The sequence below is a fragment of the Rhipicephalus sanguineus genome, chromosome 2, assembly GCF_013339695.2.
Source record: "Rhipicephalus sanguineus isolate Rsan-2018 chromosome 2, BIME_Rsan_1.4, whole genome shotgun sequence".
Lineage (NCBI taxonomy): Eukaryota > Metazoa > Arthropoda > Arachnida > Ixodida > Ixodidae > Rhipicephalus > Rhipicephalus sanguineus.
Genome location: NC_051177.1, coordinates 226,307,569 through 226,333,158, shown reverse-complemented (window position 1 = coordinate 226,333,158; position 25,590 = coordinate 226,307,569). Strand labels below are relative to the sequence as shown.

Genomic DNA, 25,590 nt, shown 5'->3' with positions numbered 1-25,590 from the left:
ATGCCAGCGCGTCGTTGCTTGCGTCCCGATCACAGCCCGGGTCACGCGCCCTGTGCTTCTCCACGTTATGGTGCACGCGCTCGCGCCGTTTTGAACGTTTCGTCGTCGTCTTCTTGCGAAGGGCTCTTACTCATGACAAAGATAGCCTGAAACCCCAGACGAGACACATGAGCTACCGCAGAATGGAACCATGCTTTTATGGGTCTGTGCTTGTCAATAAAAGATGATCACTGTTGTTGGCATTATGAGCCACATGCAAATAAGTCCCTGCTTCCTTACCACTTTCCTAACCAGCGTTTTACCGTCTCCATTCTGCAGCACTGGAGTATATGCAGTGCTGAATACTGAGATGAACACGAAAAGAATTATCAAAATTGGTGCACGGGAACGGAAGTTATTACAGTTCAGTGATTCCACTCCTGCGCCAACTGCGCCAAAGTGCGCCAAATTGTATTTACTGCGCCATCCTGATAATATCGACGAAATTTGCGCCAAACTGCGCCAAAGTCTTGGGATTGGGGGCGTCTATCACCGGCAATCGCACCGCCGGCGCGTCAGAACATGTGCAGCTCGATCTTGGGGCTGCCAATAAAGTCGCAATCATGGACCAAGAATTATTCCGCTGAATAAATAGCGCTCGCGCGTGCGTTCCGAGTAAGCCACGATGCCATGCACGGTGCCGACGCAGCTTCTGTTCTGCAAGTCGGCTCGACAGCAGAACGCGCTCTCCGCAGAGGCTCGTGACGTCTAGGCCTATCGGTAGCGGGAAAGTGCGACGGCGATTCATCGGCGGACGTCGTCTGTTCCAGAAACGCTGCTGATAGCTCGTTTCAAGCGTCGCACGGCACGTAAGGAAAGCAATGTTCAGTAATAACTACATGAGTGCCGCTAAAATGTCTGTCACTTCTGTTTCCGGACATCGCGGAATGAAATCTGGGATCGCTCGCAGTAGATATATGGGACAATATCGAATTTTCCTTGCTTCGCGTTTATGGAAGAGCACGCGAACGGTGGAAACGCGTTGACACGTTTCCTCAGATATACTTTATCCATGGATCTTCATCCAGAACAGCTTTTTCGCAATTCCTTCCGCCAGCACGTCTGAGTTTGTAATCACTCTGCGGTAAATACCCCCTAAAAGGGGGTATTTACCTGCTTGCTTTTTTAAAAATGTCATCTCATTAGTAAAATCATATCTCCTGGTCGGAGCAGCCGCAAATGCGCAGCTGTCATTAGCGGGCCCGTCGCTGACGGCCCACAGTGAAGCGGCTACGCCATGTTACACGTCCGCCCCTCGCTTTCGGGGGTCAATAGCTAACGGTTAAAAAAACTAAGTTTCGCTTAAGAGCGAAGAAATGAATGCGATACCAAAAAATTGTATTGTGAAACGAAGTAAGACTAGCAGCTAACTCTTTTGGATCCGATCTCGCGTAACTCAACAAAACGCTGGTTTAAGGGAATATGGCCCCTCCAGGAACCGAAGCGTTTTCTTGCTCCGAGTTTTCTAAACGCGAAGTAAGCGTTGAGAGCACAGCAAGTTTACGAGCCGTCTCCTGATGCCTCGAGATAGCGCGCGCGCAAGCGACTGCGCCCTTCGAACGATGCGGTCCCCCCCCCCCCCTTCCGCTCCCCTGGCGTCCCGTCATGCTCCTTACGAAAGACGGGCGGGGCGTTTCCTCTCTGTTTGATGAGCAATCGACGGCAGACCCGCACGCGGGAAGATATCTCACGCGCTGTTCGTGCGGCGGAGACAGACGGCCGGCTAGTTTAATCTCCGCTTCAGCCGCGTTCGTCGCCAGCGCTCGCGAGCTTTTACCCGCGGCTAGAATGCGCGTGGTGATGTTATTAATTTGGTATTTATACGGAAAATTACGGCAACGGCGACGGCAAAAATCCGCCGAGAGTGTCCATATAATTGCTATCGCAAGGGTCAATGTACGGGGCAGATTTCGCCCCCCCCCCTGTGCGCACGCCTATGCTCCTGAGATGATTTTTTCCGTGAGATTTGCAATGAATCGAAATATTTCTAGCCTTCATAAGAGCCCCATAATAATAATCAAGTGCTTGAACGTTAATGCAATATGCTTCTGTATTGCACTCCAGGATATAAAATTCGCTGCTCCAAAGTGCTCCCAGATGCAAAATTATCTGCTCCAAAGTGCTCCAAGATAAAAATTTTGCTCCTCCAAAGTGCTCCAAAATGGAAATTTTGCTGCTCCAAAAATTGCTCCAAATCGGAAGTCCTCGGTAGCATCACTGTATTACTCTACAAACTTCAAAACTCCCAGCAGACGACAAGAAAAAAATGTTCCCTTTTGCATTTCACTCTGCCACTTATGTCAGTGGTAGGTTCCAATCACTGCGTGCCTGTGAGAGACTTATACCAGAAATCTTGCCTTGATGTAGCCATAGTGCACCACACCTAGCGTTGTTTTGCAATTTTTTTTCAAAACTTTGTATTTCAAAAACGGAAATCCTTCTGCATCTGAGGGAGTATAAAGAGTGATGTTATAATTTTAGTGCACAATGGTGTGGCCTAGCTGGGACCATGGGAATATTACATGCAACTTGTCGTGTCAAACCAGTCAAAACGCCCGGCAAATTTCGTCACTCCCACGTGACGAGATGTCACTTCCGATCACAAAAATAGCCGTTCTGCGTTGCTCTAGTCCAAAACCAAAGTGGTTTCTCCATTGAAATAAAATGATAGCTTTGTTTTTGGCATTGCCACTTGCTCAACGGTATTGGCGCATTCCACAGTTCGAGAATAAGCTATGAAAATAACACGCTTAATTTCTGTTGCAGGACAAGGGTGTCAATGCAGGCTAGTTGGTATTTCATTGCAGGTTTCTGGGTGTAGCGCCGCGTACGAATTGGTAAGAAAGAAGATGACAGGAAAGAGGCGCACTCGCAACTGAACTTTATTTTTGTGTCGATTGCAAATATAAAGCTATGAAAAGCACCACGTGTTACCTCTAACACTGCCACATAGTAAAACCAGATAAAACCAGATAAAATGGCCTACCGCACTAATCATCGAGATAGTCTATTTCACATGAAAATAGGTCAAGAGACGGCTTGCTGATGCATCTGCTGCCCAACTTGTTGATGACATATGCTTCAAATAACACACGCTCTTGTTTTCTTCCATATCTTTTAAGTGCTCGCGTCTTCTCCAGCTCAGGTGCGCAGTGGGCTGACGCGCACTGTTTTATGCAATGAAGTGCCAAGTTGCTTCCCGTACCACTCTTTAACGTGCCCTTATGTTCCCTTAGACGTTCGTTGAGGCACCGCCCCGTTTGACCGACGTACACCAGTCCGCACGTCAGGGGGATCTCGTACACGACGTTCCTTTGGCATTCGACGAAGGACGTGACGTGTTTCTTGGTGCAAGTCGGCGTCCTGTGTTCACGAGAATTCACTTGGCGGCACATGGCTCCGAGCTTGTTTGGGGCGCTGAAGACAACACGAACACCTACGCGTCCCGCGTTCTTTTTGATGCGGTGAGACGCCGTGAAAAAAAGGGGCCCTGTTGCAGGGCCCCTTTTAAGGGCGGATGCGAGGCTAAAAAGACGATTTTCGAAAAAAAATATGCATTTTCAAATTTTAGTTGTTTTGGGTGTATGGTTCATTAATGAACATGCTCACCAAGTTTGGTTGTCATCTGTACAGCAGAAAAGAATAAAAAAAAAATTGTTTTCACGAGAGGGTGGCGCGAATTTGCTGGGGAGAGCGTCTCTGAAACGCCCCTTCAAGATGCGGCTGCGCTGAATGCGTAGTGACTGCCCATGCTAGATTGTTTGTTTTTCACGCTTTTTTGTCAGAGAAGACCTTCTGTCGAGAGTACGTAAGAGGACAAATAAATAAATTAAGAAGGCACATTTTGAGCTGTGCGCCGACAGCAGAGTTGCTGGTAAACTGGAACTGAAGCTCAAATTGGCGGAAACGTATCACGTGACAATCCTCCCCTGCTTTTGCGCCAATTCTGAGTTACTCCTGCTGTGTTTGTGTGCCACTCGGCTCGTATGTTCGTTTTCCTGGGAGTTCATTGCGATCAGCACGTGGTCTGTTTTTTGACTAACACGTGTTGTTAGTAACATTTACAGCTCAAAAGCTGCGAAAAATTGAAGACGATTGCATTAAATTGTCACAGAACAGTGTCATGTTGTTGAGGAAGGTCATACTTACAGTGATTCCACTCCTGCGCCAACTGCGCCAAAGTGCGCCAAATTGTATTTACTGCGTCATCCTGATAATATCGACGAAAATTGCGCCAAACTGCGCCAAAGTCTCGGGTCTGGGGGCATCTATCACCGGCAATCGCACCGCCGGTGCGTCAGAACATGTGCAGCTTGATCTTGGGGCTGCCAAAGTCGCAGCAACCATGGACCAAGAATTATTCGGCTGAATAAATAGCGCTCGTGCGTGCATCCCGAGGAAGCCACAAAGCTATGCATGGTGCTGACGCAGCTTCTGTTCTGCAAGTCGGCTCTACAGCAAACCGCGCTCTCTGCAGAGGCTCGTGACGTCTAGGCCTATCGGTAGCGAGAAAGTGGGACGGCGATTCATCGGCGGACGTCGTCTGTTCCAGAAACGCTGCTGATAGCTCGTTTCAAGCGTCGCACGGCACGTAAGGAAAGCAATGTTCAGTAATAACTACATGCGTGCCGCTAAAATGTCTGTCACTTCTGTTTTTGGACATTGCGGAATGAAATATGGGATCGCTAGCAGTAGATATGGAACAATATCGGATTTTCCTTGCTTCACGTTTATAGAAGAGCACGCAAACGGTGGGAACACGTTGACACTTTTCCTCAGATATACTTTATCCATGGATCTTCATCCAGTAGAGCTTTTTCGTAATTCCTTCCACCAGCACATCCGAGTTTGTAATCACTCTGCGGTAAATACCCCTTAAAGGCCCTGTCCTTTCGAGCTCACGAGCTCAGGTTCCAATTCGAATTTTTCGCTTGCTTTTTTTTAAAAATGTCATCTGCTTAATAAAAGCATATCTCCTGGTCATAGCAGCCGCAAATGCGCAGCTGTCAGTAGCGGGCCCGTCGCTGACGGCCCACAGTGAAGGCTGCGTCATGTTACACGTCCGCCCCTCGTGTTTGAGGGTCAATAGCTGTCGGTTAAAAAAACTCACAGTTTCGCTTAAGGGCGAAGCAATGAATGCGCTACCAACAAATTGTATTGTTAAAAGAAGTAAGGCTAGCACGGAACTCGAAAACATATTGAGCGCTTACAAACCGGGACGTAAGGGAGACGACAACACAATGTGCTAACTTCAACAATTTTATTTCCAGAAACCACCAAACTATATATCCGTGCACAGTGGCGCCACCAGTCCAACCACTAGCCAACCAGAAAAGCCCTCTCCCGATCTAGAAGGGCAATTGACGGTGCACTCACACACGTGTCACCATTGCGAGATATAGCCTGGGCTTCGATTATCTCTCGGACGTCTTTATCTTTATGCTGTGAAGTGGATGATAAGCGAAGCTGTTTCGCGCATGGCACAAAGGTGACATGGTGGAGGACAGTTTGGTATGTAAGACCAGGTTGTTAATGGCCAGACGGTTAACTTTCAATATGCAATAATAATGCCAAAGCCTTAGATGCTTTATCAAACACCAAAATTGACCGTCGGCGGCGTTCGATTGATGTAAAAAATAATCATGTGATGTCGTCATCATCACGTCATAGATCGTCAAAACTTGTGACGTCAACATGGCGTCATATATCGTGATGTCACGTGATGATGTCATCACATGACATCTTCGCTTTTCACTGCTTCCGTGATTGGTGCGCCGATCAAGGAGGTAGTGCAAAACCATGTGAGGTGCAGAAAGCTTGCACAGAGGGAGGGGGAGAATCAACACACCGATCGAGTAGAAAAAGAACATGGCTTTCCCCTTGGAGTCGTCTTAGGGGAATGCATTAGCGACAGTGTCTCATTGGTATTGAGGCACTGTTGTACGTCATGGAGTTTGTCTACCACGTCTGCCGATAACCACATAGATGTATATAGAGTTATTTCATAAATTGCAATTTTATTTATCTGGTATCCTGTTTATTTGCTAGTTTCGAAAATAATCGCCAAAGAGGTTAATCCAGAACAGTCAACTGCATGAGCCCTTATTTTTTGCAGGTTATGGTTGGGTGTCGTATTTACCTACGCGTACGCGTTCCGAATAGGAATGGCCGACACCGCAGCTTGTGACCACTGCGAAAGTGATGAAACGATTCAGCATATTCTGTGCGAGTGTCCACAGTATTGTTTGCAAAGACAGTCGCTTTGCAACACACTTGATAAACTGGACGACCGAACTCTTTCGGAAGAAAGAATCCTGCGCCACCGACAGGACTTAACGTCACAGAAGAAGGCTGTGCAGGCGCTAATGCGCTTTCTGCATGCGTTCAACCGGTCTATCGGAACGGCTCTGATAGGACGACCTGCATGTGTGTGCATGTGTGCATTTTCTGTTTTGTTTTTAATTTATCTCTCTCTCTCTGTCCTCTTCCTGACCCCTATATCCCCACCCCTGTGCAGGGTAGCAAACCAGTCACTCGCACCAGGTTAACCTCTCTGCCTGTTCCTTTTCATCTATTTCTCTCTCTATTTTTTCATTAGCGAGTGAAGTATGGAGTTCTCCTGAGATGATTTTTTTCCGTGAGATTTGCAATGAATCGAAATATTTCTAGCCTTAAGAGCCCCATAATAATATTCAGGTGCTTGAATGTTAATGCAATATGCTTCTGTAGTGCACTCAGGATGTAAAATTTGCTGCTCCAGATGCAAAATTATCTGCTCCAAAGTGCTCCAAGATCAAAAATTTTGCTGATCCAAAGTTCTCCAAAACGGAAATTTTGCTGCTCCAAAAATTGCTCCAAATCACAAGTCCTCGGTAGCATCACTGTATTTATGCGGGAGGTCACTTCGATAAATTTTTTTGACCATCGAAATAAAAACATGCTGTGAGATCTTTAAACTCATTTTTCTTAGTTCACATTTTTTGGGGGAATGAGCCTCTTAGCAAAAGTATCATTTCCAAACTTCTTTGCCAAAAGCTGCTTACAAGGTTGTTTCTAGACTGAAATTTTGTCACGAACAAGATAAGGTACTTTTTGGATCACTAAGTAGTCTTTAACACAAAAAAAATTCACTAGTCTGACACACAGTGACAAGAAAAAAAAATCTTCGCTTTTAGAGCGATGTCATTTTTACAAAAACATCTTAAAAATACGTAACTGGCCTTATCCTGGACTAAAAACCTTCTAGAGGACTTGAAATGTTAAATAACCCGTACATTTTAACTATTTTTTGAAATGGTAGTTTTCCTTAGTTAGCATACATGATTGATGATTATAGCAGCTGTAGGTTGCAATGGAGTGAACTTGGGCGTGTTGGTTAAGCATGATGAAACATACAGCACGAGTAAACAATGGGGACACAGCGCTGTGTGTGTTCCCTTCCTGTGTCCCCGTTGTTTTCTCAGGTTTTTTGTATTCATGATAGGGTGCTGAAAATTGGAATATGTCCTAATATCAAGAAGATGAGCCCTCCCTGAAATCTTGATCAAAATTAGTACAGCAGTTCAAAAGTTAACATTTAGCCACGCATCCCACCTTAAAGCAGTTGTGCCACCATTCAGTTGCCTTGAGCTTTGAACAGCAAAGGATGAGGTTAGTTGATGCTGGCTATCCCCAGCCTGTGCTGGCCTCCGTGGCTAAGGAGAAATGTTCGTCGAACAGGGGCCAAATCGTTTGAGCACGGGAGTCGCATAAGTGTGTTGCTGTACATCAGCACTGTCTCTCACAATTTGAAAAAAAATAATCGCTCAGCGAGCTAACGCGCGTGTCGTCTTTTCAGCCCCAACCAAGCTGAAGAAGCTGTGCAAGATCTCAGGTCCGAGCACACACAATAACTGTAGCTGCGAAAAGAACCACAAAAATAAGTTTACAGAATGTATTGTTTATTGCCTACCGTTGTGTTGTGGTCGCAGCAGTGTTGGGCAATGTGGTCGTTGCTTTAATGATCGCTGATGTGAGCACTGTTGCAATGTCAAGAACGTGGCTGGTGGTTCTTTAGCAATGCATTCTAAGAGGTGTGGCTGCATTCTGTTGTTGGACATGTGCACAGTTGTTGACAGAAATAGAAATCGGCTGACAAGGGAGATCACCAAGACAAAAGAGATTAAGAAGATGGGGGAAATGAGCGTAAGCAAGGCATCGATTGCTCTGACAAACAAAGAATTTGATATTCTGGGTGTGACTAGGCAATCTTGAAAGTGTCAACTCCTAGTGGCTTTGAAATTCTGCGCACTAATGCGGCCAGATCAGGTGATGCTATAAGTAGCAATGGTATTGCAACAATAAATTTATTGGAAGTAGTGCCTGTGTGTGTGTGTCTGTATGTGTGCCTTTTTTCGTCCTTGTTTTCCATGTGCTTTTAGTTTTCATCCAAATGAATTACCAACATGGCCAAACTGCTACATTGGTGTAGAAGAGGCATAATCTAACATGTTACAGACAGTAAGGGCCATTCCTATGCTTTGACACTTTTGAATGTGCAAGCATTTCTGTGCCGACTCAAAGTGAAAACTGTCCGTTCCTCTGTCACGTAACACGATTGCCGCTATATAGAAATAAATCTGAATAAAAGAAAATAAATTTTCACTCTGGTACTTGGGCTTGAACCCGGGCCCCCACTCTCCGAAGGCGAGTGTCTTAACCACTACGCTACTCACCCATGCTTGCAAAGTATGAACATACCTTACCGACATAAATGCTTGTACCTGCGGTGCAAAAGAAATGCAGCAAGATAACTCTCCGTGGAGTCTTAGTTGAATTTTGTGGAAGTGGAATAAAAGCCCTCTGCACGATGAGATTAAAGCCGACAGGCAGGACTACACATCAGGAAAATTCAAGCTTTATGAAACTTTGATGGCAAATATGCAAAATTCAAGCTTTACGAAACTTTGATGCCAAATATGCAAAATTCAAGCTTTACGAAACTTTGATGCCAGTACACAAAATTCAAGCTTTACGATACTTTGATGCCAAATATGCAAAATTCAAGCTTTACGAAACCTTGATGCCAAATATGCAAAATTCAAGCTTTACATAACTCTAATGCCAAATACACAAAATTCAAGCTTTACAAAACTGATGCCAAATATGCAAAATTCAAGCTTTACGAAACTTTGATGCCAAATACGCAAAATTCAAGCTTTACAATACTTTGATGCCAAATATGCAAAATTCAAGCTTTACGAAACTTTGATGCCAAATATGCAAAATTCAAGGTTTACGAAACTTTGATGCCAAATATGCAAAATTCAAGCTTTACGAAACTTTGATGCCAAATACACATCTCGATGGTCACTGGATGTGTGTGCCACAGGGCCATTTGAGACACCGTCGAGTGCCTGAGAGAAGAGGAAAGACAATATGCTGATACTGCCAGGAAACTACGTTATAGGCAGCGATAAGCATCACTTAAGAAACTCCCAAAGATTTGGAGAAAAATATGAATTTTTCTTGATCTTTTTGTGGGATTGCCACAGCTGCAACACTCGCTACTAGTCATCTTTCTGTGTTAGAACCACCTCAAACATTCTTGGTCTGCTTCTTCAGATTCGCTGCTCACCCGTGGTGACGTATGGAATGTTCGTTTTACATGGCCTTGTCTCCGATGATTGACCTTTTTTGGGTTCCATGTATTTGCTGCTGAGGCCAGGCAATGTTGTTCTCGCTAGGCACTCTTCTCTGTAATGCTGTTAGTAATTTGTTCTGTACTTAAAGCATGGTGCACTTAGATGTTTGCATTAACACAAAAGTGTTTTATGCCGGGGTCCACCAAGACTTCAGTGACTTATTTCCATCACGGATATGACGTTGATAAAATGGATGCCAACGAATCAGAAAAAAAAACTAAAGAAAAAGTTCCGCCACGGGAATCGAACCTACGACCTCTCGGTCAATGACGATAAGCGCCCAGCGCACTACTGACCAAGCCACGTAGGCGCATGCACGACACTCCACAAACGCGCCTTATATCTCTCATGCATTCTCTCTCGCACGGTGCTTGCTCTCTGTCGCCAGGGCTAGGCGGGGCCAGAGGCGGGGCGGGGCGCCGCCGCCATCTTTGAGCGGTGAAGTGAAGTAATGCGTCATGATGCTTACTAGTGCCGATAGGGAATGATTCGGCGACAACGCAGTTAAAGCATGGCCACGGAGAAAGAAAGACAGGAGGGGAACTCCGTGCCAGTGCGAGCGTGCGCCGCGAATACGTCACCCTGGGAGAGGAGGTTGGCGAACGTGCGCGCAGCGCGCCTTGTGGTGATGCAAGGAACGACGTGTTTTTCCCCTGCAGTAGGAGAGCGCGCGCGCCCGCTGTCTCCGACGGCGCCTGGGTGTTGTCTATGCTGCTACGTCTGCGACTGGCCGACTGCACTACGCTACCGGATGCAGTCATAAAAGTTTTTCGCCTACGTGGTTTGCCACAAGGAAATAAGGCGCGTGTAGAGCATATTAGTGGCAATATGTTTTATTATTTCTATTTTAGATTAGATGCTTTTCAGCTCACAACGAAAGAAAGAAACTGGGAAACTTCAAAAAGCAGACGTCGGATCTGCATTCGTAGCCAGGCGCGTGCCAAAAATCATGCAAGTTCTTCGATATAATGAAAGACGAGCATTTCTTCTATCTCATTAGCGTGCACCATAAAATAATGTCGATAACGGCGATACAGAAGTATTGCGCGCGGAAAGAGATGTACATTTCTGGAGCACGTTTGGGCAGGCGTGAACCGACGGAACATCAGAGCAACGTCTGCCGCTCACTTCGAGCAGTGACAATATGTACTTAGTAAGTACGCCAGTTTCTATGCTGCTACTCTACGATGTAAGTGTTAACATTGTAAGCAATTGACAATGAGGCGCAGATGGTTCGTCCCCAACTTTCAGCAAGTATACAAGTCCTGCGCGAAAACGTTCGAACTTTGAATGCTCCATCTGACCATGAACGCATGCAAGAATGCCCTAGAGGGTGGAAGGGAGGATCGAGAACTGACAGCAAGCGACTACGTCGACGAAAAGAACTTTCACAGCAGAATGGTCAGCAGGTGTAATATTACGTTTGGTTGCTCAGGTATCCTCGACCAGCCGAAGTGGCACCTGGCATTTTTTTAGGAGGTTTCACCTGACTTGTGCTGAACAAAGAAACCAAGAACCGGCTGGAAGATCCCTGAAACTACCGATAAAAGCAGCACCAAACAAACGAAGATGGAGAGTGCTCGTTATGAGTCAGAAGTCCTCGGCAAACATAGTAACCACCTCCAAACTATTTCAAACTTCCAGGTAAGCTCCGTCGAGAATGAAGTGTGGCTCGCAGCTTTCTATATTGCTTTCCTGCAGCTTGACATTGAAGAACCGTTATCACGAAGTTCTCGTTTTCGTTTTAATATGCAAGAAACTCCGTTACTCACGTCTTTTTTTTTCATTGGCACATATTTCGCGCCATTTTCACACACATTATATGTTTGGTAAAGCATGCGAAGGCGAAAAAATAATGAACCGCTCTAGCAATTGTGGACAGCTTCGTGAAATTGTCGCGGTCGGTTGTTCTCTCTGCCAAGGGGCTCCAGCGAGCTTAGCGAAAAGACGCCGTAACGTCTGCCGTCTCGTTTAGCGACAGGCATCATGTTTCAGTAGTTACCTAATGCAAGGCCAGCGCTCAAGCACCGAGCAGCGGCGCGCAAGCAGACGGTGGCAAGAGTGGGCTCCAAGCCTCCCGCGTCTGGCGCTTCGGCGCGGCAGTTCGGCCGTGGTTCTGTAGGTGGCGCTGTCACGACGCTCTTCGCCACTTTCCGGCGTGATACTATCGCGGCGCGGAAAGCAGCCGAGTTTCCCCTCCGGTCTATTTTTTCTCCATGAGCATGGCCTCCGGGATTGCATGCAATCTCGGAGGTCATGGTTAAAGCGTCTTGATACCAGTGAGAAACACTGGCCGCGCTGGCATCAGGGAGTTGCCCTAGACGCCGTCAGGTATTTTTGCCTTTTGCCTCGTGTTAGCGCGTCACGGCTCGTTGTTGGAGTAGTGCAGCTTCCACATGCACCAACAATTTTTCTCGGCCACCGACTGCTTCGAGTGTGATAGCACCGACTAATAAAGCCCCTGCAAAAGCGCTGCAGAAATGCGACGATGTCGACGGGCGAATGTCATGCCTTGGTGGAGAGAGACAGAGGCCAGCGAGACGTGAAACGCCTGTGCGCGCGTCCGTGGCTCAATCTAGGAACCGCTGTCTCCCCTGTTGCTGAAGCGCAGTGTGGTAGCGTATGCATGAGCACAGGAGTAGGTTACCCTATTACTCGGTAGTGCACACCGTGCCATTCCTCTCCTTAATTGACGACGCTTTGAAGAAGTGCATATCGAGTACCAGTGTTTGTTATGTGCCTGTTGATGTCATCTTTGCATGGCATACACATCAAATGGCGCTATAGCTGCCAAACACCAATAGATATTGTACAAGCTCTCATATATCACTACACTTAAGCTCTGCTTCTGTGAAGACACTTTTCACTTTCGTGTTATACCAATTCCTATGGGATCAGCCATATTTTTTCTTACATTCTTCATGTTTTCAATGAAGTTGTGTTCTTTAAATTGTAATGAAGAAGAGGAGCAGACAATGATGAAACGAACAAGCAAGCAATCCACAGTGTCAGTTGACCGTAAGACGCAAGCGTGTGCTTGCCTGCTCTTTGGCCGCTTGACGCCTGCTCTTTTTTGACGCTCACCCCGGGCATTCCTTGACATTTACACATCTGTAAATCAGATCGCGAAACATGTAATCTGTAATAAGTTGATTGCTTTTGCATAGCATTTTGTTCTATGAGGCAAATGTGTGAGAACTATGAAATTCTTTCCTGTTTAACACACATGTGTGAATGAATTTGTGAAGTAAATTTTTGTGCAAACATGCAGACAAATAATCTTGAGAGCTGGCAGAGAGCTGCTCATGAGCACGTTTTGATAATGCCAGCAATAGCTTGTGTTTCAGAAGGACATCCCTGTTTGGTTGTTTCAGCAACTAGTGTCTCGGCTGATTGAGCTGGTGTCATCAGACCAGGAGTCGTGCCAGCTGCGGTGCCTGGAGACCCTGCGGCTGCTGAGCCGAGACCGCTGCCACCTGGAGGAGGTCTTCTCAGCAGATGTGCTTGCCAACTTGGCATGCGTGGCCCAACTCACTGGCCGACCCAGTGAGGAGCTGGGCCAGCTGGAACACCTGCATGCTCAAGGTGAATCATTTCTCCTTCTCATTCATTCAGGGACGGAAAGGTTTCACGAGAGTGCATGAACATACATGAACAAACACACGCAGACACTAGGATGCCTTCTTTTGACTCTTGCTGATGGATTGTCAATGTTTATATATTCAAGACACCTTACAGGGCCCAATAATTGAGTACGGGGACAAGCACAAAGCAAGTATAAGGGAATACAGGGAAATAAATAGGAAGATATTATACAGGGTTATAAAAGAGAAATTATTATATGGGGCAATACATTTTCAAACAGAAAAACAGCAAGAATTTTTCAAAGAGAAAAGTATAGTCACTGTTCACGCAAATGACAAAAGGCCAAGAAGGCACACCTGACAGAGGAAGCTGAGCTTTTTGTTGGGCTGGTTGGTGCATGTTAACGGAAGGAACAAGGCGCCAGTGAGACAAACACAACAAGTGACATGGACAGGTGCTTAGTGACAACTGGTTCTTTATTAAAAAAAAACACGTATTCATGTAGGCACAAAATTTGGCAGCGCTAATGACATGTAGTCGATATTTACATGGTGCAGTCGATATTCAAGGATTGGGTTTATACTCAAAGAAGGAGCATCTATATAGGGTCCTGTGTAGCTCCAGTTCTAAGCAACACTTTCCTCTCGGCTGTTGATGGTATTTTGGACAGCATGTTTGACAAAAGGAAGGACTTGAAAGCATTTAGCTACGTTAATGATTTTCTAATAGGGTTAAATAGGCAGGATCCATCAGACCATCAACGAACTGTACAAGAAATTCTAGATTTTTAGAGAAGATAGTCACTACACTCGCGAACTACTACTCGAAAACAATAAGTTACAATTTTTAGACCTATAGCTCTCTTTTGGAACAGAAGAGATGCACTGGATGTACCACCCTGGAGCCCAAAAAAAAGCTTTTGTCTGGTCAGTCAGCACCTTTTAATACTCTGAAGAGAGCCATAGCCGCAGTGGCATTGGAATCCTCTATCAAGAAATCATGTAAACATTGCATGCAAAGCAGCTTTCAGCTGATTGAAAGTCTACAAAGGCAGGCTTCCCACGGACAGCTTTAACAGCAGGAATAGCGTCTGTGCACCAAAGGGTTTGAGGCAAAAGAACTAGAAACGCGCAAGGGGAGGAATTCAGGAAGGGAAGTCTCACCGTGTAGCCCACAACCTGAAGGTCACTAAGAAGCTCAAGATTGCGGTAGTTTCCTCAGCCCCTTTTAAACTTGCTCCTTTGTGCGCTCGCATTAATAACCAAGAAACAAGGAAGATGACCTGTGGAACCCAGCATGCCAAATCGTTTGTCAGGTGCAAGGAAAGTGTAGTTTAACGGATCCCGCTAACATGCAGTGAGGTTTACATAAGACCAATGGGGCAATGTTCAAACGAACGGCTGAGAGAGCATGAACGTTCACTTGACCGTGTCCAACCTGGCGATTCATTGTAAAGCCTGTGGATGCAAACTTTGGTATTGGATTAGAATCTAGACAACGGTGCATGTGAGCTCAAAGAAACTTTCTTTATGAAAAGAAAGGGCCTAGATTGTGTCAAGGAACCTTCGAAAATGTTCTAACATTGTGAACTGTCCTTTTTAGAGGCACTTCGTTGAAAAAACTCTCTGCATTAGTATTGCGCCGTGGATGTGTTGCCTTCTTTCATAGAGCTTGTGTAGCTGTGTTTTTTTTAGTTATTCTTTTTACCGGGGTTGGGGGGATGTGGGGGTGCTATCACTCCCTGTAAAGCCGATTGCGCCTCATGGTGCACGCATGTCTCGCGGATAGGCCGCAGTTGCCGTAAAAACCGGAATATAGGTCAAACCCCCCATTTCTAACTACTGAAAATCTAAAAAAAAACAAACATGGAATAGCCAAAGTATCGGAAGGCGTGCGCCTTTACCGTGTAACAAGCGCACTTTCAAATGGTGCACAGTGAAAATGCCATTTATTTACACGTAAGTTCCACATGGCAGAAAGCCAAAAGATGGGCTCAGGCATTATCTTTGTAAAATGTCACAACCGTCTTGACAGCATTGATTTGGATGCACTTTGAGGTCACCGGTAGCAATCACGACGCCAGCGCGGCTCCCAGTTAAACTGTGCAACCTTCGTTTCCACCTCTAGGTACGCTGTGGTCTTGCACCGAAACAGTCTTCTTCTGATCGCTACGTGTCGTGATCCTTCAGCGTTCGCCAGTAGCGAATGCTTCTGTGGTGCACTCGATCTGCCCGCTTTATTCATTTATTAATTTATTCATAATACCTCAAAGGTCCCACATGGGACATTACATGAGGGGGGGGCGAACGAAAAAACTGGCGGGTCAGGTTAGGTTTCATGTCTTGAAAGATGGTCTTCAATGGCAGCTTTGAATTGAGCAATGTCGGTGATGAGGGCGATATCGGATGGAAGGGCATTCCATTCTCCGGCAGTATGCAGGAAAAATGAACGTTGGTAGGTGGTCGTATGTGCACGTGGTAGATATACAGCATTTTGGTGTGAGTGGCGAGAGGAACGATGTGCAGGAATGATGATTTGGTTTCCTGGAGGCAGCGAATGGAAAAACCTAAAAAATAATATTAGACGAGCAGTCGTGCGGCGAGAAGAAAGTGAGGGGAGGCAGAGCTGGGATTTTAGGGCGGATACACTTGACCTGTCGGAATAATCGGAAAGAATGAACCTGGCAGCGCGGTTCTGGACTGATTCAAGGGAATTGTTTATATTAACTTGGTGATTGTCATAAATAGCAGAGGCATATTCTAGTTTGGATCGAATCAACGTTTTATATGCAAGTAGTTTGACTGCAGGGGATGCTGATGATAGGTTACGGCGTAGATAACCTAATAGGCGATTGCAGGAATTAGTTAGTTGGAGAATATGATGGGCCCAGGACAGATCACTAGATATATGTACTCCTAGGTATTTAAATGTCTTGCATTGGGTTAATGTGTTGTTGTTGAGAGAGTAAGAAGGAGCTACATAGTTACGGCGACGATGAAAGGACACGTGGGAGCACTTACTGACGTTGAGGGACATGTACCATTGGTTGCACCATGCCTGGATTTTAAGGAGGTCATCCTGGAGAGAGGAAGAGTCTATGGAATTTGTTATTGGACGATACAGAACACAGTCATCTGCAAAAAGACGTATATTAGATGATACATTAACAGGAAGGTCATTAATATATATGAGAAAGAGTAGCGGTCCAAGTACAGAGCCTTGCGGCACACCAGATAAAACAGGGGATAGAGACGAGCAAAGTGAGTTGGTGGAAACAAATTGAAGGCGATCGGTCAAGAATTCACGTATCCAATTAACTGTGTCGGGGTGTAGGTTTAGGTGCGAAAGTTTATGCATGAGAAGAATGTGCGATACTTTATCGAAGGCTTTTTCGAAGTCCAAAAAAAGAGTGTCGGTGGCGATGTTCAAATCCAGGTTAGAATATACATCATGCAGGAATAATGCGAGCTGAGTATTGCAAGAGTGAGCTTTGCGAAACCCGTGCTGGTTAGGATGAAAGAAGTTGAGAGATGACAGAAAATTGGCAATGTGTGAATGTAGAATGTGCTCCATTAGTTTAGAACAAACGCTGGTGAGGGAAATGGGACGGTAGTTGCTAGGATTTGTACGGTCGCCCTTTTTAAAAATGGGAATTATCTTACCAACTTTCCAGTCAGAGGGGATAGATCCAGTGCAGAGGGATTGCTGGAATATTAACCTTAGGAAGAGACTGGTGATGTGCTTGGTGTTTTTTAATACCTTAGCGTTTATGCCATCAATGCCACACGAAGATGAATTTTTTAATGACTCAATAATTGTAACAATGCCGTTAGCGTCGAAAGTGATGTTTTCCATGGGGGGGTAATTAGACGGTGGCAAATGAGGAAGAATTTCGGGCCATGCATTAGTGAACACAGAACAGAAAGCAGTGTTTAGAGCATCAGCAGTCTCAGATTCCGGAACAGGGCAGCCAGCACTGTCACGGAGAAAAACACTGCTAGACACCTGGGGATTAATGCATTGCCAGAAGCGTTTCGGGTTAGTGTGCAGCATGGAGGGCAGCGTGGTTGAAAAAAAAGCCACGTTTGGCGTCTGCGACGTGCTTCTCATACTGCTTGACCGCAGCGTGGTATTTCTGCCACTGAAAGTCAGATTGAGAGGAGTTAGCAGAACGAAAGAGACGTTTCTTTTTATTGTTCAGACGTTTTAGTGTTGTGTTAAACCACGGAGATTGTTTCCGTTCACTGATTGTTATGGTGGGAACGTATCTTTTAACTAGGCGCAGAAATTCAGATTTAAACAGCAACCAGTTAGTTTCAAGTGAACGGTGGTGAAAGTCCGCCTCAAAGTTATCATAAAAGGTTGTTAAATCTTGGGACATGCTGTTGTAGTCGCCCCTGTCATAAAGCGTGAGTGTTTTTTTTATTTTTGTTGGATTGGACATGTGACATGAAAAAGTAGCATGCAGTATCTTATGATCACTGAGACCATTCAGGTACGCGATATCGGAAAGGTTTTCAGGGTGTGAAGTTAATATTAAGTCTAAAATGTTATCCGAATGGTCAGTAGTGCGAGTGGGATTGTTGACAACTTGCGATAACCCAAATGTAAGACACGTGTTGACGAATTCACTGGCCATGTTACTTTTTGATAGTGTGGAAGCGAGATTTGACCAAGCGATAGATGGGAAGTTAAAATCACCAAAGAGCAAGACAGGCGTGTTAGGATACGACTTAGTTATCTGGCCCAGTGCATCGTGGAAAGCGGGCAAGAATGCGGCATCGGCAGAAGGAGGGCGATAGCAAATGCCAAGAAGGATGCGCGTGAAGGATGCAGTGCAACATAGCCATAGCATTTCAAGAGGGGATTGAATTAATATCGGGATGCATCGTAGTTCATGGCTTGTGGCGATAAGGACGCCACCACCGCGGGTATTGTCGACTCGATCTTTGCGAAATATAGCGAAGTCTGGAAAGAGGGGCAGGATCTCGGAATCGCGAATGGATGTGTTAAGCCACGTCTCAGTAAGCAAAACAACATTACACGAAGATGAGCTGATGAGGCCACATAACGAGTCACGTTTTGGAATTACACTACGGATATTAGTATGCAAGAACGATATGGAAGAACGATTGCGTTGCGGTGTTTGAGGTTTAGACTGGGGTAACTGCTAGGATTTGCGCTCGACTACCTTGTTGGCCTGTTGGTCGTAGACGAAGGTTTTGCCGCCAGAGAGAAGTTTATCGTAACGTAGCTTGAAGGTTGTTAGTCTTTCCATATTCAATAAGGCGTTTACGAGCTAGTCGAGTTGCAGGGGAAAAATCTTCAGAAAGGCCAAAACTTGATCCTTTAAATTTGTGCGCTAATGAAGGGATACTGCTCATAGGGATACGTGCCACTGTAACCAGAGCTGCCGGCATCGCAGGAAGCAACAAAGAAACAGTATCTGGCAAGATTGGAGCAGCAAGAACACCCGTGCAAAGATAATCTTTCAGTTATTGTTTGTGACTCACGGCTCCTGCTCGCGTTCACGTGCACTAGCATCCCCACACACCTTTCACACACTTCAGACCAGATTTCTTTGTGCCTTCGAGAACTCGATCACTGTTTTCTTGAAACCTACGGTGAACTGTCGTCGGCCATCGGTCGAGAACAAGAAAAAAAGCACCTCGGAGCCCAAATAGATTTACAAGGCAACAACAAAAACGCAAAATGAGATCGCCCACGGCACAATGCTGGTGGTAAACAAAGCGATGGCGATGATTGCGATGGCGATGGAGGTGGTTGACTTCAGTTGCCCTTAGTGGCCAGACTTGCGAAATTTTTCTGCCAATGACCGGTATATATGACGGGGGGTCGACTTTTTAGGGCTGTTTCTTGAAAAAAAAAATCGACCTATAGTATTCCGGTTTTTACGGTAGGTTAAACAGCTGCCGGGGGAGATGTGGCGCTGTGCTCGCACGAGTTAGCACGGTGGCTCCGGCAGCGCCACCGCGGAGAGGCTAGGCCGGCTTGCAGGAAACAGCAGGGAGGCCTCTTTGGGGTTTCGATAGTGCCGTGGATGGACGCCTCCCGCGGTGGGTCCGGGGGGGATGATACTGCGGCTCGTTTCCCGCAGGCCCCTCGTGGTGAGTCGATCATCGGCGACGCCGCGTACGCGGTGCATTGTAGGTCTTATGTTGTCCTGAGTGTGTGTGATGTTTTCCGGGTATTGCATTGTCATTGTGTAAACTTACTCAGCGTGGTCCTAGTTGTGTATTAGATTCGGCCTAGGTGAGCTCGTCGTATGTGAAAGAAGAGGTTAATAAAAACATAAACATGTTTGTTGCCCGACGGTGTGAACTGTCTCCGTGTGTTCCGAGAGCAGCGATATCTCTCAGACCCCACGGTATGAGCACCGACAGCGCATACCTAAAGGTCGGGAAAAAAAGGTTCTTTTTAATAGGGTGCATAGTTATAGTACAGATAAACCTGGTTATAACAAAATTGAGACTCCCCCGAAAATTCGTCACAAACAGGTTTTCGTTAGATATGCAGTTTCAGCACGAAAATTCAGAAAAGAAATGCGCAAATTAAATTAAACAAAAGGGGAACTGAAGGCAGAGCTCACCCAAAACATTTATTTAGCGGCAATAAACTGCGTTATTTTGCTCTATAGCTTGCTTGTGAGAGGTGGCAATACTGAGCATTCGTAGGACATCAATGCAACGCTGCTTCGTCATCGTCTAGCCATGGCCTCCAAGATTGGCTCCAGCAATGTACCGTCGCATTGCCGGAGCTAATCGCGGAGGCCACGGCCTCGCGAACCCACAGCACAGCGCAAGACAGCAAAGTGCATGATGAATCGACCTCGAAGATCTGTCGTCACCATGGTCGTGGACAGTTTCCGCCAGTGCCTAATCTGACATCCAGTTGTCTGCATTAAAAAAAAAAAAATGCAAAGCTGCGCGTTGTCAGAGGCTGCTCCATGTACATGCAGTGAAAGCACGCACATGCACACAGCGTCGAAAATGAAAAGCGAACTCTGTACGTGGCACGGCTCCACATATGCGGCGCGAACACAAAGCATAACGACACGGAGCAAGAATTTCTTTTCAGTGCCATCACCTGGTGTCACGTTAATGAAGTGGAGTTCAGAAACTTCTGTAGCAACAGAAGAGTGGCACTGCCAACGCAGAAAACTTTTTTTCTTTCTAAAGAAATTCAGTGTGGCAGCATCCGCGAGCTGCTGGATGAAATTTAGAGAGACGGGGAGAAGGGGCTCGTTCGCACATGCTCCCGCGGCGGCAAGAACGCAGGCTTGAGGGGCGTAGGCCCACCTGTCTGCCTCGCGCACACCTGCACGCACACCTGCTCTCGCCTCGCAGTCACCGGGGCTTCAAGCGCGAGTGCGCCATGCGCACTGCCGCCCCTTCGCGCTTCGTCGTCGGTGAGGCAACCGCTGAAGATGCATGCGCCTCCTGCTCGTGCCAAAATGACATTCCGGGCAAAATTTCTAGATTGTCGGTGGTGAAATTTCATTATCTGAAGAATGTCTCCCGCTGCCACTTTGTTACATAGAGGTCGCAAATATATGTGCTTCTATGAAGTAATGGCGGGGAATAGAAAAACTTCGTAATATCGAGGAATTCGTTGTATGGAGGTTTGTTCAGGCAGGTTTAACTGTAGCTGCTTATCGGTTCTGTTGTAATCTTTATAATTTTATCATTCTCACGTTACTTTGGCCATATACACCACGTGTCATAGATCACAAAGCCATCTTGTTCAAGTTACATCATCATGTACAAATGTTATCACTTTTAAGTACACCATGTGAATATTGGCTCCATGTGATTAGCGCTGCCAAATTGTGAGCCTATATGAATATGTGTTTTGTTCCAATAAAGAATCAGTTATGAGTAAGGGGCTGTCCGGGGCTGGCGTATCAAATTGGTTGAGTCGAAATGAAGGAGGAAACAGTAACAAGAAATGAGCCACTACTGAGCCACCATTGAAAATTTCTAGATCATCATTTATGTAAGATACCATCCACTCTTCCATACTTTGTTCAAGAGGCACCTCATTTCCTTCGAATTATAAATTCCATTAACACACAAACACTCTCGGATCGGGCCGTTCTGATAACATTAGGTCTCTGCTCCTTGTATACGAATACATACCTATCACTGAAGGGATTGAAGTGGTCTCAGTCACTTATACAAAGCAAGCAAACACATAATGCTGAAGTTTACCTCTTGTTTGTAAAGTTAGTCACACTTAATTATTTTCAGTTTGATTTGTCCTACTACCTACATATTTTTGTTACTAGTATGGGGACGCCTTTTGTACCAACGTACACGCCAACATTTTTATGGGACAGTTAGAATCAAAGCTTTTGAATTCATCTCCGTTAAAGTCTTGTACCTATCTCTGCTACATATATGACATATTCATTATCTAAAGATGAGCTCTGCAGAAAACCAACAGATAGCCATCAATTCCTAAATTACACTAGTCATCACCCGCGACACTGCAAACAAGGGATATTTGTCAGACTGGTGAGGCATATAAGAAGGATCTGCAGCGACGACGATGACCACGTTCACTTAAAGAAAACATTAGTTCAAAGAAATTATCCACATGACACTCTAAGCAAGGTCTACAACGAAGCATGTAAGTTGGAAAATCAACACTAGCTAGAAGACACCCCACAGCACAGCCCATCCAGCCCAACGTTACTAGAACAAACTCAGTTTAAAAGCTCCGCCGGAGAGGCGGTCCGCGTGGCGGTCGTGAGAACTAGTGGCGCTGCAGTCACGTCTAGCTGGCGCTTGTTGTGATCGGCGCCGCCGATATACGAGCGCACGTGGGTTACAGCGTCGTCTGCGCTTTGTTAGCTCGTCATTTTTGCGACTGTTCTTGACCAGGCTTAGCGTCTTGTACGAAGACACGTGCATGATGTACGAAGCGTAACGAGGGTGAACAGATTCACAGAGCGGTATGCCGACTTGCTTTGCGCCGGGCTGCAAGAGCGGCTACCGCAACGACGACTCCGCTTCATGACATTTCTTCGGACCTCCAAAAGACCCTACGCCATTTAAACTTCGCATCGCAAAGATAGAAAGCTTACTGCGAAATGCAAGGTCTGTGACGTTCATTTTGAGAGTTACGACATTATAAAGCACTATCGTCGTGTCGTTGCGGGACAAGAAGTTTTGATCCCACGTGGAAAGTGGGAACTCGCGCCCGGTGCCGTGCCGCGCTTGTTCCCAGCTCTTCCACCCCACATTTCAAAGCCAAAATATTCGGGTTTAGGCGCAAATCCCCCCCAAAACGCACGGTGTCCCGCGAAAGCCCAGTGCCCAGTTTGGAGGAGCCGCCAGAAATAGAACTGTAAAATGAGAGGTAGGCGATTACCTATATACGCTACCGAGACAGTTGCATCACACTGACATCCGATCAGTTGTCAGCTGTCGCCATGCCTTCAAAGCAGTGGATTTTCGAGAGATTTTACGACAAGGTATCGAACAAGATGTGCGGAATATTTTACATTCGCCGGCTTGGGAACGGTCTGCTCAGCGCAAAAATTTGACACGGTACACATAGAAAAGACGAGGACCAGCGCTGGTCCTCGTCTTTTCTATGTGTACCGTGTCTCCGGGAACGGAGACTTACTTGTGCAAAAGATAATTGTAGTTGACGAGCAGTTTAACTGCGTAGTGAACGGCTACAGCACGACACGCCAACGGCTGTCGTACAGTGTAAGAAGTGCTGCGGGCATGGAACATCTGCTCGGTGAAGTTGAAAAACTGAAGTTGAATACTGACGACTCTTCTAGCGACAGAGTACGCGCGAATAACTGCTCGGTGCTCACATCACGGTCGATCTGTTCGAATTCTTTAAGGCACCGTAGAAGGATGTGACGTAAAAAGATGCGACACCGAAAATACAACTATCCGCTGAAAAAAGTGCTCAGAGACGACATCTATTCGATGTAATCGCACACTGAGATTTCATTTACCGAGTTCTCGTAAAATGTTCCGATTTTGGGTCAGTATCCCTTTAACCGTCGCGAAAACGTGTCTTGTAAACATTGCAAAGCATTGGTGACGTTTTTCGAGAAAGCTTTTTTCAATAAGTTGTAGAAACATGAGTACTGTTTTTCTAGAACGTTTTTGTATCTCGAGTAAGTATGCTTCTTTGTACACTATAATGGCTTTTATAAACGTGTTGGGTTGTCCTTGGTCTAGATAAGACGGCAGCGGATAAAATTGTGGTGGTAGTTATTAAAATTACGCTGAAAACCCTCATTCGCTTAGAAACTCTTATGCTTGGAAGTTAAGCGCAATGTAGACAGCTAAAATATTGTCACAGGGTCGTGATGTCGACGAAGGCAGCAGTCAGCAGGTCCGAGATGAAACTTTATTTGACCGAACTTGTGGCCGGGAAACTGAAAGTCAAACTACAGCAATACACTGATAGCGGCAAGCAGAGCGTCGACCGTCGATCAACTGACAAGCGGTCAAGCGCGTCGGATTTTATACAGACGCTATCGAACTTTCCAGCGATATCGCTGGTGGCGGCGTTGTCGCTCGACAAAGCTGAACATTCGCGTGCGGCGCGCAATCTTACCAAAACAATCTACTACAATCGCGAAGCTTCTCGAACACTGCTTCGCGGACAGCGTCGAGCGTTGATAACCGTCCTCGCTGGTCAAACCCGAACACATCAAAATAAAACAAGAAGTGGACGTGACAATATAGACCGAACATAGATTCTTAGCCAATCAATGAACAACGCACGCGGGCCACTGCATACAGACGACCTTATGCATATCCGCCTAAGTATCCACCTAACTAGTACAATAAGAAAGTTGCCGCGCAGTTGCCGCGAGCAACTGCGCGGCGGACCGCAGCGTTATGCCGTGGCAGCAGACGACGCGCCGATAGTGGCGCAAGACGGAACTGCAGCGCCGCTAGTTCTCGCGACCGCCGTTCGGACCACCCTCCTCCGCTGGCGGAGATACGGAGCTTTGAAACTGAGTTTGTTCTAGTAACGTTGATCCAGCCGGTAGCATTTACAGTAGAACCCCGCTGATACGTTTTTGAAGGGACCGTAGGAAATAAACGTAAGAGACGGGAAACGTAAGAGCCGAAAAACAGGAAAAACGGCAAAATATTTAGTGGTACAGAATTTTATTTCAATTCTTACGAGCAGCACGAAAATTGGCGCGCTCAGCCGCGATCTAGTCGATGGATAGAAACGCGGAGCTTAGGACGGCCTCATCCACAGAAATGTAATCAACGTATGTGATTTTTTTAACACCAACAGCTGTAGGTATGAAAGAACTAAGCACACGCAATCACGACCGGCGCGGCGAGTCCGACCGCGAACCGCACGCACGACCATGCGAGCTCCAACCAGCTCGAACTCCTCCCGTTCTCCGACAAATAACGATGATGATGAATCTACGCCAACGCGATGGCAGAAGTGAATGCCAATCTCAAAGGCCTTGCTTTCGCAAGCAATTACGTCATACACGCCATGTTTGTGCAATACAAATCTCAAAGGCTACGCTTTTGTCAATAGTAAATGCCAATCTCGAAGGCCTTGCTTTTGCGAGCAGTTACGTCATAGACGCCATCTTTGCAATTTGAATCTCGAAGGCCATGCTTTTGTTTGCATCAATTGAAAGATTCTGTTGCTTGCGCCTCTCATGCGGCTAATATTACGGTCAAACGAGGCCAAGCTGCGTGAAAATGCACCATGGCCGCTCTCTTTGGTAGTCACTCGGTCGGCTGCGAGCGCACTTCGCGACGTATCATACGGGAACGGTCCGACAGTTACGACGTAACAGCGGGGTTCCCAATACATTGTATCCTATGGCAGCTATGCCGGGACCGGCGGAAAACGACGTAACAGCCGGGAAAACGCAGCAGTGAGGAACGTAACAGCGGGGTTCTACTGTATAACCAAATACTCAGATGTGCTCACAGACATAAATAATATTCTCTGCAAATATTACCCAATAATTAGCAAGCAACGGGCGTCTTAGAAAAGCGTTTCCCGAAGTACCAAGGGTGGTGTATTGCCGCATTAGTAACTTTAAGGACAGGTTAGTGCATGCAAAAGTAAAGCCTCATTCTACTGCCCACATAACACCTTGCTCTCGTCCAACATGTAAGACTTGCAAGCATCTTCAGAGTGACGTTATAGTTAAAAGCACCGGAAGTGATTACGTCCGTCATGTAAAATCTAGTTTTACCTGCACTAGTTCAAATGCTATCTACATTATCAAATGCTT

At 46.1% G+C, this 25,590-nt stretch overlaps 1 protein-coding gene across 3 annotated transcripts in view; it reads left to right on the top strand.

Moving 5' to 3' along the window:
• Positions 1–25,590, top strand: part of LOC119384136 (synembryn-A) — a 545,950-nt gene that overhangs the window by 46,233 nt on the left and 474,127 nt on the right. For all 3 annotated transcript variants that reach the window (XM_037652429.2, XM_049412780.1, XM_037652428.2), the window contains one exon: positions 13,097–13,307. In XM_037652429.2, the coding sequence (XP_037508357.1) occupies positions 13,097–13,307 (211 nt within the window). The remainder of the gene's footprint in view (positions 1–13,096; positions 13,308–25,590) is intronic.